The sequence below is a fragment of the Grampus griseus genome (assembly GCF_964374135.1).
Source record: "Grampus griseus genome assembly, chromosome: 13".
In the NCBI taxonomy this organism is placed as follows: Eukaryota; Metazoa; Chordata; class Mammalia; order Artiodactyla; family Delphinidae; genus Grampus; species Grampus griseus.
Window position 1 is genome coordinate 67041739 of NC_139007.1, and position 14005 is coordinate 67055743.

General features: G+C 41.6%; 1 protein-coding gene across 4 annotated transcripts in view; it reads right to left on the reverse strand.

Annotated features, from left to right (window-relative positions):
* HIVEP2 (HIVEP zinc finger 2) overlaps positions 1 to 14005 on the reverse strand; it is a 192673-nt gene that overhangs the window by 21148 nt on the left and 157520 nt on the right. For all 4 annotated transcript variants that reach the window (XM_082668830.1, XM_082668829.1, XM_082668828.1 and 1 more), the window contains 3 exons: positions 12271 to 12365; positions 6349 to 6393; positions 92 to 5647 (listed from right to left, as the gene is read on the reverse strand). In XM_082668830.1, the coding sequence (XP_082524956.1) occupies positions 92 to 5260 (5169 nt within the window). In that variant the 5' untranslated portion in view covers positions 5261 to 5647; positions 6349 to 6393; positions 12271 to 12365. The remainder of the gene's footprint in view (positions 1 to 91; positions 5648 to 6348; positions 6394 to 12270; positions 12366 to 14005) is intronic.

Below are 14005 nucleotides of genomic sequence, written 5' to 3' on the forward strand. Positions count from 1 at the left end.
TGTATGTTTTTTTCCGTACGTCCTTCACTACGTATTCTGCTCAGCAATCAAATCCACAACACAGAGTGCTTTCAGAAACAATATTTGTTACCTGAGCAAACTGCTTCCAAGCACTTGATGATGTAAGCTTGCCGGCTCCAGGCCTGTGCATAGCGGCCAGGGTATAAATTTCTGCGGTGATTTTTTGCTTGGACCTCAGAAGAGCCAGCGTGGTCTTGGTGTTCAATCCTGATGGGTTTGGGTTACAGGAACTAATGCACCATGAAGCATATACCGAGGATTTGAAGGTGGCCTGTTGCACGTAATTGGGTTTTGTATAATTCAAGAAGCACCAACTCACAGTCGTTGTTGTCCGCAGACTGGGGAACTGCAGAATCTGCTGGAAATCTACCACGTCCGTGAAAAGAAGAGTCGAATTTGCCACTTTCCCGCTTGGGTCGGACGCTCTGGGGACCAGCACGCCAGCAGGCAGCTTCTGGCCCTTCCCTTGCTCTTCCAGCTGACTGTCCCCGGGTGGCAATGAGGAAGTCTGCGGGCTCATGCTCATATCAGACGCCGTCTCGTCAATGTCTAACTCATCTGAGGACTCTTTGCTTTCAGAAGGCCCACTGGACTTCTGCCCCAGAGCGGGTGCCCTGGAGCTTGGAGGGAAGGGCTCCCTCAAGGGCACGCTGGCGGACGGGTGGTCTTGAGATGAGGAGGGGGACAGCGAGGAGAAGGACGATGACGCTGACGGCAAGCCATCCTTTGGCTCAGAAGCACAGCCCTGTCGAACCAGCTGGGGCTTCTGTGGGCGGGAGAGATCCTTTTTGATGTCTGAGTTGGTCAGCTCCACGGCGCTAAGCTCCTCCACGATCTGTCCATACATCTTTTCTTCCTTGACCCTTTTCTGCTGCTTTGTTTCCATGAAGAGTTCCAAGCTGCTGGCTGGAGAAAGCATCCGCTTGCTGCCTCCCAGGGTGGCGACGCTGTCAGAGGTGGAAGGTAAACATAAGGGGATAGAGGATTCCAAGCCAAGGGGTATGGTCTGAGGTACTTTCCAGATGGGGCACTTTTCCAAGCCTGCGTGCTGCCCCAACACCTGGGCAATGTTAAATCCTATCCCTTGCATGGCCGGGTTGGTTACCAGTGTTCTTTGGGTCACATTCTCGTCGACTTTGCATATGACAATGGCAGGGCTGTTCTGCCCAAGCATCTGAGAAATGCTTGTGTACATGACACTCCCATAGGACGGTACGTGGGTCTGGATCCTAACAGGAACCACTGTTCCTGGTAAGGACTGTAAAGGCCCAGCGTTTGCTGAGGTGAACTCTTCTTGAAGAACCTGCTCGGAGGGAGTATCTGTTGACTTGGTGCTCTCCCCTGACGGAAACTTTGGAAGAAGGTTCTTGGAGTGTAGCCCTGATGTTCCTGAATAACCCGGGTAGGTTTGCTCTTTCGTGTGCGCATAATCAGTGGATTTCTTTCCAGTGTGCTCTGCCACAGGCTCCAAGGGGTAGCTGGGGTGAACTTCTGCCTGGAAAGAAGGCTTTCCATAGCTCTTTGGAGCGTGCGGAGCCAGGGGATGGGGGAAGTGTGCCTGCCACCAGGGGGGTTGCTGAGCTGGGAAATGAACCATACAGACGGTAGGATATTGGAACTGAAACAAGGTGTTCTGGATTGGAGAGAACGGAAGAGTCTCTTGATGTGGAAATAAATGTGGCTGTTCAGTCAAGTGCTTGCTTGGAATATAGGATGTCGGTTGTATGAAGGGATTTCTCAGAGACTCCTGACTATCCAGGTGCATGATCTGTTGCTGGGCCAGGTGGAGTGGTCCTGAGCTCAGCTGGGCACAAGGACCCACCACCTGCTTCCCTGGGTCCTCTGCCTGAAGGGCAGGAAGCACAGAGCACGGGGCGTGGTGCCACGTGGCCCTGAGGCTGCCGTGCAGATGTTCTAGCTGTTCCTGCTTTACGCTCAGATCCGCGGCGGCCTCCCCCTGGGCGATCTCGGGAGAGCCACTGAAGGAAGCCTGCCGCACCAGAAAGCATTTCTTCCTCTCCCGGGATGGGGACAATGCGGATGCCGACGCCCCTGCCACCGGAGCATGGGACAGATTCCCATAATCGAATGATTTGCTCCGAATTTCTGGGACTTCCGTTGGGTGGGGACAAGGCATCTGCTCGGACGAGCAGCGTCGCATCTCCTTTTGGTGGTGGTGGCCGGGGACGGACAACGAGTACGAACCAGCAGGGACCGTCAAAAACTCTGAGTGCTTCCCAAACTCATCCGGCTTGGGAGGTGCCGCAAGCTTCATGGTTTCTTCTCTTTCGAAAGACATGGAGAAACTGGAGCTGTGCGACAAGTTACTTTCCTGACTGGGGCTGCGGGAGAGGCCGGTGCCTGTGGATTCAAAGCTGGATTCCCCGGAGGAGTGCTCCATATCCGCGAGCCGCAAACGCTTCTTTTTGGGCGGCAGCTTCTCGGCCGGGAGCTGGGAGAGGGTCTCACTTCTCTGGGGCCACTGAAATTCCTCCACCGGCTTTTCTGCCTCTTTACTCTGGGCCTCCTTCTCCTTCTCTGGCTTGTCAGGCTCCTCGGTCACGCGGATCTCGGGGACCTGGATGTTGTGCTGACGCACGAGGCGGGGCTGCGCGTGGTAGGGCGGCTGCGCGACCTGCTGCGAAGGGGATGGCTTCCCCCCGCCTTCCGTGGTCTCCCCGGGCGGAGCCCACTCTGGGCTCACCGGGGCTTCTGAGATCTCACTGTCACAGGTCTCGGAAGGTGACGAGGCTTTCTCCTGGGCGCTAGCGGCGAGTTCAGCGGACTCGGACCTCTCAAATGAATTGGGGCGGCTCAGCGAGTTCGTGTGCTGAATCACAGAGATCACATTGCCGGGAGGCTTCCTGCCCCCTCCGTCTGACGGCTTGTCTGAATCAGCAGCTGCGGGTGACTCCTCTGACCCAAGCGATGGACTTCCAGATTGCAGCGGGGGTCGACACGGGTCAAAGCGCTCCGAGTGACCATGAGAAGGGTTTTCCTGTCCCGCCAGGCCGAATCCACTCCTGGCTCCTTCCTGCATCTGCAATTTGGGCTCGAAATCTGAAGTCGCGATGCCCAGGGGCGTGCTGACGACGCTACTGCAGATCATCGGGGTGTCCTCCTCGTCCCCTACACTCTTCTCTTTCCGGCGTTTTCGATTTTCACAAGTAGTTCCAAACATGGTTGGCACTCCCTGCAATGGCACCGAGGGATCCATGAAATACTCTCCGCCGTGTTTCAAGGGGCTGATGCAGGAAACATCCCTGTAGCTCTGCTTCGGTGTCTCAGAATCCTCCCACTTCTTATAGGGTTTCCGACAGACATCATAGTCATACCCAACCCTGTCCCCAGGAATCAATTTCTTTTCCTTCAAGGATGGACCCGTGATGCTCTTTGACATCCTGCCATGGTGTTCTGCTTCCACGTGCCCCTCCTGTACCGAAGGCAGCTCAAAAGCCGCTTGTCTTCTTAACATGCGCTGAGGGGGTATTCCTACAGTCCCTGGATAGAACACATCATCAGAACCAGTCATCCGTTCATCAAATGAGTGACTTCCTCTCAAAGAAGGAGGAAGACTTAAATTCGTTGCTGAAGAAGTTGGCATTGAGTTGCTTCTAATAAGGGGTGAAGAGTCAACAGGAGCTTCTAGGAGAACTGGGCTGCTGCCTTGGAAACTGGCTGGATAAAGTTTTCCTTCATTCCTGATAGATGATGGAATAGTCTGGGACTGTCTTGACTCGCTGTTGAATTTAGTGGATTTCAGCATGCTTGTCTGACTGGGGTCGATCTCTCCCTTGCTTGGGATCAGCTGTGAAACAGGATCTTCAAACATCTTGACATCTAACCTGGTGTTAACGTGAGGTAATGAGTCCATGGTGCCCTTCCTACCCATCGTGGCGCGCTCCTGACTTGTGGTTGTAACACTGAGTGTATTTCTCGGACTAAGCCGACAGTATTTTCCAAAGATGATTTCTTCATAAGACTTTGCATTTGTGTTTGGAGGGCTTATCTGCTGCTCTGCACTTTCTGAGCGGGAAAAGTAACCAGAGTCAGTGCTTCCTTTACTGTGCGGGCTCAGAAGGTTTAGAGATGGCTCAGAATCTTGTCCTTTTTTCTCTGACAGTCTTAGTGCAAGTTTCTGTTTAACTGTGTGAGAGTCATCAGCCTTAGTATTTAAAGACGGGTTTGGTAGCATATCAGTGCCAATATACTGAGAGCTTTCATTAGGTAAAGGAATCCCGCTTTTGGGGATAATCAAAATCGGCACCTTCATCGGACCTCCCAGTGATTCTTCCAGTGACCCATGATAGACACCTCTGCTGGCGATATCCAGCGGCATGGGTGGGCCGGGACTCATTTTGTCAGAAGCCTCCACAAACAAAGAACTCTCCTCATCTGTGTCTGTACTCTGTTCACCGTCTGAATGTATTTCTGCTTCTACGTCAATAAAACCGGCCTCTAGGTCCAATTTAGATACAGCTGACTCTGTGAAAGGGACTAATCCTGCCTTAATTGCATGGGCATGTGACTTCCTGTGCTTGTACAAATTGCTCTTTGTCTTGAAAGAGAAACCACAAGGTATACATGGATATGGCCGCTCACCAGTATGGGACCTGATGTGTTTTTTCAATACGCTGGGTTTGGCACATGCCCTGCTGCAGTAAGGGCAAATGTACTTGCCGGGCTTTTTGGGTTTGTGCTCTTTTTTGTGAGCATCTTCCGACTGTTCGATACTTTTCTGGGAGTATTGGCTATAAGCAGGGTTCAGACTTGAAATCTTTTTTCTAGGATAACCACCACTGTGGCCGTGTATAGGAAAGGAAAATAAGTCCTCGGAGGCAACAGATGGCAAAGGGCCAGGGAAAAGCCATGGAGGGCCTTCAAGGCTCTGATGTGGCTTGTTGCTGTGCATGACCCCCTGTGGCAATGAGTGCTGAGGGAAAGAGAGGGAATGTTGGCATGAATAAGGACTCAGACGGTGCGGTGGGTATTGCTTGTCTGTGACTTGCTGTGCCACTTCGCTAGGTGAGGCCAGTTTCCCAGAACCAAAGAGTTGTGCTGATGCTGTGTTTCCGATATGCTCAGGATCTATTTGTGGTTGTTGCTGTCCTTCTTGACTGCCAAAAGTGCTCATCTTAATAACAGCTGATTGTTCCTGTCTCCATCTACCTGATGCTTTATCAGTTTCTCCAGACCTTGAGGTAGCTTTTTGTCCTAGAGCTGTGTCCCCAGTGTCCATTTTGTTACACAAGGTCTCAAGTGCTAGTTCGCTTGAAAGCCGTGCAGACTCATGGAGTGTCTTCAAAGCTGCGCCTTTCAAAGCTTGCTTGCTTCCATGTTCCAGGGTGTCTGCAAACTTGCTGAGTGTTCCTTCTCTTTGGAACCTTCCACACCCACACCGTAGTCTATGGGCATTAGATGGTAATGTCCTTGGACCAGGGCTATAACACAGTTCTCTCCATTGTAGAAATGTCCATCCAAAAGCTAAGTGCAAATCTATAAAGATCTCTTATGGCATTTGAATATTTTCAACTAGGGTGAACTTGGGGTGATGAATATTCTAGGAGAAATTTTGCCCATCAACTAGAGCAAAGTTCAGTTGCCAGTTTCACTAAGATAAAATGGTCTGAAAGAGAACGAAACACAAAGAGATTGTCATAGTAGTTATCAAGCAAGAAACCAAAACCGTTCCTAAATAAACAGCCTGAAATTGGATAAATTGAAATGTTTTTTACTCCAAGAAATCCTTTTTATGGTTGTTACATTAATCCCACAATGAAAGGGTATTCATTGCAAACAGCATTAAGTCATAAGCATAAATCTCCCCAATGCTTAACTTTTGGTCATCCTTTTAAATACCCCTTAATTTTGGTCAGAAAAGCATTTAAAGGAAAACTTTTGATACATATTATTTATAAAATCATAAGATTTTTAAAAGGCTTCATTAAAATAAATTTAGAGCTATTTCTAACCAAGTTTTATGACTTACATGCTAAGTGTACTACATATTTCTCTATATAGATATATTTCATAGGTTAATATAAAATATATGTTAAATATATAATATAATTTATAAGTATATAATACAACAGTTAATATAAAATGTCATATGTATTCTATGTAATGTTAATAAAAATATAGATATATTTTACAGTTTAAAATTGGTGATTAGGAGTGATTAGAGCTAGACTAAACCTATAAGAATCAAAGATTGTCACAGAACTTTGGAAAAGGCAGAAAAGTGCATCTAAATAAAATAGTTATAAAACCTTCATAATGTGGACAACAAAACATATTTTGGGGACAATTAGAAAATATAATGATTACCTGAATGGTTTAGAGTTCTCATGGGCATGATTGTCTTGACACTTCCTGGGTAGAAAATAAATGCAGTTAGGAAAGATTGTTCCATTAAACTACAACATTGTTGTATGCAAATGTCAATTTAACGTTCATTATATGTAGGGCTCACAATGTTATGTGCTCTAAAAAATCAGCAGGTAACTGCTTTAGAAAACACTGAACTAAAGCAGTAAACCTAATACTGATTGTCACTGTGTCCAAAAACAACTCAAGGAGAAAAAAATTTTTTAAACTTCAGATTCATATTTTCTAAGATATAAGATTAATATATTAAAACATCTTAGACTTTTGACACAATAAGCCTGGTTCTAGTTCTTTAGATATTAAAAAGTTGAGAATAGTGGGTTTTTAAAAAATTCAACCTATAGGTTTAAACATTTAAATGTATAAATATCCTTTTCAGGAAATTTGCATGACAGCAAAGTGAAGGAGTCCTCCAGATGACTGTGAATGGCTCAGGAAAACTTGACAACTTAGAAACTATCAGATTTTAAGTGAATACTCAATTTCCATAAGGGAATGGCCAATGTCGTACCCAGAGGATTCTGAGAACTTCAATGCTCAACTCTATCAATTACGACGATAGCTGAGGTACTTCCTTGGTAGGCAATGTAGCAGTGCTTATCAAAGTAAGAACGCTCATACCCTTTGGATCAGAAATTCCATTGCTGGAAATGTATCCTCATGGATGTACACAAATGCACAAAGTTATATGTACAAGGATTAAGTCAGTCATAAACTCAGCCATTAAAAAAAAAGTAAGTATAGCTATAAGTACTAATATAAAAGCTCATTCAGGAGATAGTAACATTAGATGTGAAAAAAAAAGTTTATTGCACCCTAGAATGTATTTTATAATCCCATTTGTGTAAAAGAAAAACAAGCAATAAACAGAAAATTTCTGCAAGAATGCCAAACAGCTTTTACATTGGTTAAATCACATAAATGGAGCCAGGGAGTCAGAAGAACGGACACAGGAAGGGATTTCTACTTTTAACCTTATGATTTTTGGTAATCTTTATTTTTGCTTATTTTTTTAACCCGGGCATGTTCACATTTTAAATAAAATACTGGTTAAGAAAAAGGATGCCACCATGTAAACGTACTGTATTTTTCCAAACTAAAACTCAAATACTGATTTTATTTCCATGACCAATTTGGTCCCTAATATAGAATGCTACTTTGATGATGATAGTAGTTGCACTTAGAAAGGGTGGAAAACATGGAAATTCCCACAGGAACAATAAATCTTTTGGATGAGAAATCAGAAGCCCCCGCGTATTTGTAGCAAGGTATCTATAATCAAAAAGTCTTTCTGCTAATAGCCATGAAGCACAGTAGGTTTGTAAAGCAGTTGTCAGAAAACTAAACAACAAGCATATTAACTTTGGTTTGCTAAAAAGTTTTATTATTGAATTACATTTTTCCCCATACAGTGATTTTCCTATGAATCCCTCTATGGGTAAAGAGGCAAACACTGAAGGAGAAGTGATGGCTTTGTTAGACTTCAATGCAAATAAGAAGAATAAGCATCGTTAAGCCCAAATTGGCTGAATTTTTGTTTAATGAACTACATACTTGAGGTTCATGTAGACACAACCTCTGTCAGACCTTTAGAGGTAACACCCTCCAAAATGGAAGTACAGTGTATTTCCAATTCAAGTCAGAAACTTTTGCACATCTTTCCTTAATTCAGAGTCAGAGCTTGAACTGAATAACTTCTAGGTTGCTTTTCATATTTATTATCTTATCATGGTATTGATCTATGTATGCAGTTCTGTTGATGGTGATAACAAGGATGATGACTGCTATTTACTGTGTGCTTATTACATGCACTGGTAGAGTTATACTGGTATAGAGCTTCATGACGGTCCTACGCCACAGGTGTTATTACCCATACATACAGTTGAGGATGATACTTAGGGTCAGAACCAGAATCAAATCCAGGTTTGGCAGACCGCCAAGGCCAAGGGGTCTCACCTCCCCAACTAGCACCTGCCACCCCCAGCTCCAACTGCTAAGTTTTATCACAATGTAAAATAATACATCTTCAAGAACATTTTCTCCTAAATATTTTCACTTGACTCCAATACTTCCAATGCTTGAATATTTCATGGTCCTGGGAGAATATTTGAGTTTTGTATGGATTTCAAACAAACCCATAGTGTAAATGATGTTCAAAATCTTTATATTAAAGTATTAATGAAGACAGCTCCTCGTGAGAACATGATTAATTCTCATGACATACAACTGTTTTACTTTGTTCTTTGAGACGCATTACTTTTAAGGAAAGTAAGAACCTCACAAGTGAAAATTAAGCATATGGTCACTTCCCATTCCTTGGTTTACATAAAATATATAATTTTGCTTAAAACACGGACTTCAAGTTAAACATGTACATAAAATTTTATAAAAAACAGGACTGGGATACTATATTTAATAATTAAATAGAATGTAGTGTTTTCATTTAGCAACAAAGCAATAACTTTTTAAATCAGATTTAATTTTTATGGTTTATAGTAAAAAATTAAAACTATTACACCCTAAACCAGACATATACAATTCTTATTCACTAAGGACATATCATAAAAAGAGAATCACCAAATAAACTTCAAGGAAAAGCAATAATATTTTGCTATTAAAGAACAGATCAGAGACGAAGAAAAGCGATTTACATAAAATTCAAAAGTAGACAATTAATGGTCAGAACAAAAATTATCTACAATAGTTATTTAATTTTTGATGGGTTTAAATTTTAGAAAAGGGCTCGTCAAAAAAGTCACGCCTACAATTTTATTTAAAAAAATCAATTTTGCTGATCTTAACAGAAGACCGTCCTGTACTCCAATAGCATTTATTATCCAGAAAATGTTTTAAAATTCACAGCTTTGATCCCAGTAGAAAATGACAATTATGCAAATAGCTTTGGTCAGGAAAACCTCCTCCTTCTAAATTTCTATGACAAACCTGCCTAAGATGTCCTACCATTTCATCATGAAATTAGATAAACCCAGTGCCATGCTCCCTACTGCTGTTCAGAGAAGAGCTTCTGTCCTTCTGTCTGAGCTGGAGATCCCAGAAGTATCAGGGACACCTCTGGTCTACATTCCTCTGAACTACAGTGTCTAACTTTTCACTTCAGTGAAAGGCTTAATTAAGAATATTACTAGGGAATTGGAAATCACTCCTATTTCACATGAACCCTTTACATGAGATTTTAAACATATCTGAGCATATACTATTCTCTCCAACACCATCCTTGGACAGCCTTCAACTAACTTCTATCCATAAAATCACTCTCCTTCTTGGAGTTTCTGAGGCGTATAGAAAGGCAGATTGGAGAAAACAGGAGTAATGGGTCCTTTGGGATACTGGTTCATATTCATGAACCAATAAGAACATGGACTCTTTTCATTAATCTCTTGTCTTCAGTTGCTTTATCTTGGAAACTGAAAAAAATTCTGCAGTGCAGACTGTTGGCACCATAGATCTATTCCTGGGCATGGCATGTCTGTCTAGTATTCAAAGTCTCTTTGCTGCTCTCCTCAACTTACACTTAGGGAAAAAAAATTCACTTGAAAATCCACAAGGCTTTCAAAGTTTAAGCCAAAGTTTGGTAATGACATTTGTCTTTTTTTGCTAGGTGATACTTTTACTTAGCCATCTTACTCTACCAACAATGGCGTAAATTCCTGGGCTTGTGCTGTATTACTTAAATGTATGAAAATGCTTATAAGATAGGGAAATATTTTCCTTGGATCTCAGAATATTATTATAAACCATCAAATGTATTATTGTATATACCTGCAATTTTACCAAAATTTTCTCAATAAAGATCTACTTGGAGCTATAAAGAGCCATGGTAATGTGGTTCATTACAGCTACATTACTTCTCTATGATTGTGTAGATTCATTTCATTTTTCATACTCTAACTGTGTGTTAAAAGTAAATCTCTGGTTTTCCCAATTGATTGATATGTCTAAAAATGCAATATTCGAGCAATCCTCACATGAAAAGAAAACAGCCAGTTATCATTTCCTTCTCTGAGTTTTCTTTATATGGTAACCAAACCCGCGCAAATTCATTGTTGGCATCCATTGCCAACCAAGGAACGGTATTCCAAACACAGCTTCACACTGACATTTAAGATCTTCCCTAATGCCTTTGAGTGCTCTGAAAGGAGTAGGATATTTTGCAAGAGGATATGACTTTTGGCTTTCCTGTGGATGACGCTCCAGCCCATAGGAGTCCTTCGGTTGGTAAAGAAAGGCAGGCATTGTCTAGCAGGCTCAGTGCATTTTTCAGAGGGGGGTAATATTGAAAAAGACACTACCCTCTGCGTGGCTATTTCAGTGGTAATGGAAATAAGGGAATTGAGCAGAAGAAAAGAAAATGATATTACTTGGAAGAGTTGCCATTTTTCTAAAAGTGTGCCCACTCCCTTGGCCACGCTTCAGTCCCACTCAAATAAATCTGGCACCCAGTTAAGTAATTTCCTCAGACAGGCCCTGAAAGGAAAGGCACAGAAACAGCCTCCCTTATAGACCTCCACAGAGGTCTCTTCAGGATAACAGCTGGGTGGGATTGGCAGAAGGGCAGCCTAGCTCTGCAGATGAATAAAGGCCTACAGTATCCAGGGCTGTCAATCTGGGACCTTTTGCTTAGAAAAACACTATCTCAGAAAAAAACTTTACCTCAGGAAATTAATCATTACTTGAGTGGTGGCAAAAGTCAAGTGAGCATTAAATAATAACATCCTAGATAATAATGGTATAAAATGATGGGCAACAAACACTACTTCTCTGCTTCCAATGTTTTAATAATAAAACATTTCAAACAAATTAAAATGGTTATTTGGGTTTTTGTTGTTGAGAATTAGGTGGTATTACACGTGTAAAAAAATATATGTCTTCTGATAGCAATTACTAGACAAAAAGCTAGAGGCCATTTCCATATATTTGCTTTCAAAATGCCATAGATCAACTACAAAATATTTTAGGAAATACATGAGCATCTCGGAGCACCGTTGCTTTAATGCTGACGGACCCACAAGTCACTACCACATATGAGTACCGGATGAAGGAAACAAGGGTCTACCGAAAAACCATGACCAGTGCCAGAGCCCAGCTGAATACTGACTTATTTACACAGGATGATTAAAAAAAGGCACCTTCCTGAGAGCCAAATTCATTATAAATGCTTCTTTTATTAGTAAAAACTCCCAAAACAACCTTAGTTCTCCCTAAACGGAGCAAGTCGCCAGTATGAGGAGGATACTGTATATGATACAAAACCCTGCCAAACAATTCAGAGAACTTCTGGAGAAAAGTAAAGAGATTGTGATGATCACCCTCTAATTGGACATACATTAAAATCTAATTTGACATCTAAAGCCTAATGGAAAACTGAACTATATTTTTTCCATGTTGGCTACAATGAGTGCAGATAGTTGTATAGTTTGCATATCTGTTCAGAGTATTTGTGACTTATTTTGACTCTAGCATGCTAATTTTAATATTTTGTCATAAATTTTTCTTGGCAATTTTTTTACAATTGTGATTTTGCTCTTCTGGTGCAACGTGTCCCCATTCTATAACAAACGTTATTAGGATTTACTACATAGAATTTTGCATGAAAGTAAACTGTGCCAGAAAGAAATTCTCTTAAATGAGGCTATCTCAATTAAGCAAATTATAATTAAAACCGGACTATTATGAAAAACAAAACAAAACCTTCACTATATTTCTCTCCAAATAGCATATACCTTGTTTCTTCCCAGACTGGAAGACAAAGTAAATTCACATACTGGTGTGCAGTAAGTTAAAACTGCTTTTCAAGTTCAATGTAAAAACAATAGAATAAAACAATAAATTTTAGTTATTAACCTGTTATCCTCGTATCAAAAAACTGCATCATAACCGTCTTTGCTATCCACGATGCCAACTCTCTCCACAGGAACTCATGCACAACTTCTGGGAATCTAAAAGATGAACAAGAAGATTTTTTAAATGATGACACTTGTAGTGAATTTAACAGACATGCTTATTCTTCACTCATAGAAATGCCTTCCATGAGAAAAGAAAATCTGGAACTGGATCTCTCGAGAAGACTTTTTCTTTCAAGAAAAAATTTCCTTTCTTTTCACATAGTTTAAATCTTTTGAATAAGTACTTGCATTATAAAAGAATTGTCTGTAACAGCAAACGTGGAAGCAATTTGGAAAATAATGCTAGAGTTAAAACGATGTATTGGAACTAGAAATTATGCCACTGCAATCCACGATACAATTCTGTCTTAAAGCTGAGATTCCCACAAAACTTCTTTTGGTGCATCAGCAACTAAACTCCACAGGATGAAGAACCTCATAGAAAATTCTTTTCTATAGTTTATTTCAGTAATGTTATGTTCTGTGCTAAAATTAATTTCTAAAATAGGAAGCCAAAACTAACCAAAGTAAAATCCTGAGACATAACAAACTCTGGAAAGTAACAAAGAAAGGAACTTTCTCATACTTAGAATTAATTTATTCAAGTCTGATCCAAAAAAAAAAAAAGCATAGAAGGTCAGTCAAACTACTTAATCCAAATAGATTAATCAGTCAACTATCTTAAGATGGTTTATCTCCTGGTAAAAAAGGCCCATATAAAAATATTACTACATATCCATAGATATCTATTGTATATTTGTCCATTTTTAAAAACATTGCTCTTTCTTTCAGACAAGTTGTGTTTCATAGGAAGGACTAAAGCATCAAGACAGGACAGTTAAAATGTGCCTTAATCTACTACCACGTCATGTGAATGTTCAAAATGCTTAAAGGAAGCAGTTAGCTTTCATTTTCTCCTCCTTTCTGCACATCACTGCAGTAGCACTTCAGGACACCCTGTGCACTTTGCAACATGAATCATTATAAGCAAGTAGGCCCACTCGGTTCCTCAAAAGACACAAAAGGTGCAAAAATAGCTTCTGCAATTGAAGCAAGAACCACGTCAGCAGCCAGATGAATGTGGGTGGTCAGATAAGATTCTGTTGCTGCAAAGGGCAAATTATTAAGTGAAAGCTAGATTTATTTTCTTTTTTAACTTTGTTCTTCTTGCCTCAAATCAACCATTTGCTGGCACTTAAATGACTCTTGACAAGCTCTACCATTCTCAAAATTGAAAGCTTCATCAAAGACAAAGAACATGATTGATTAAACACTGAGAGAATAGTGGTGGGGTCCTTCATATATATATATATGATAATTAACCACATCCATATTAACAAACAAAAGAGCACCTCTTTTGGAAAAAAAAATCAAGTCAAAATGCTAAAGAAACAAAACAAAACTGTACGTTAGCAACACGACCTAAGCTAAAGTAAAGCATGGCATCTCGCAGATAAAAAAGAATAAATCAGGGCTTCCCTGGTGGCACTGTGGTTGAGAGTCCGCCTGCCGATGCAGGGGACACGGGTTCGTGCCCCGGTCTGGGAAGATCCCACATGCAGCGGAGCGGCTGGCCTGTGAGCCATGGCTGCTAAGCCTGCGCGTCCGGAGCCTGTGCTCCGCAACGGGAGAGGCCACAGCAGTGAGAGGCCCGCATACCACAAAAAAAAAAAAAAAAAAAAAAAGAATAAATC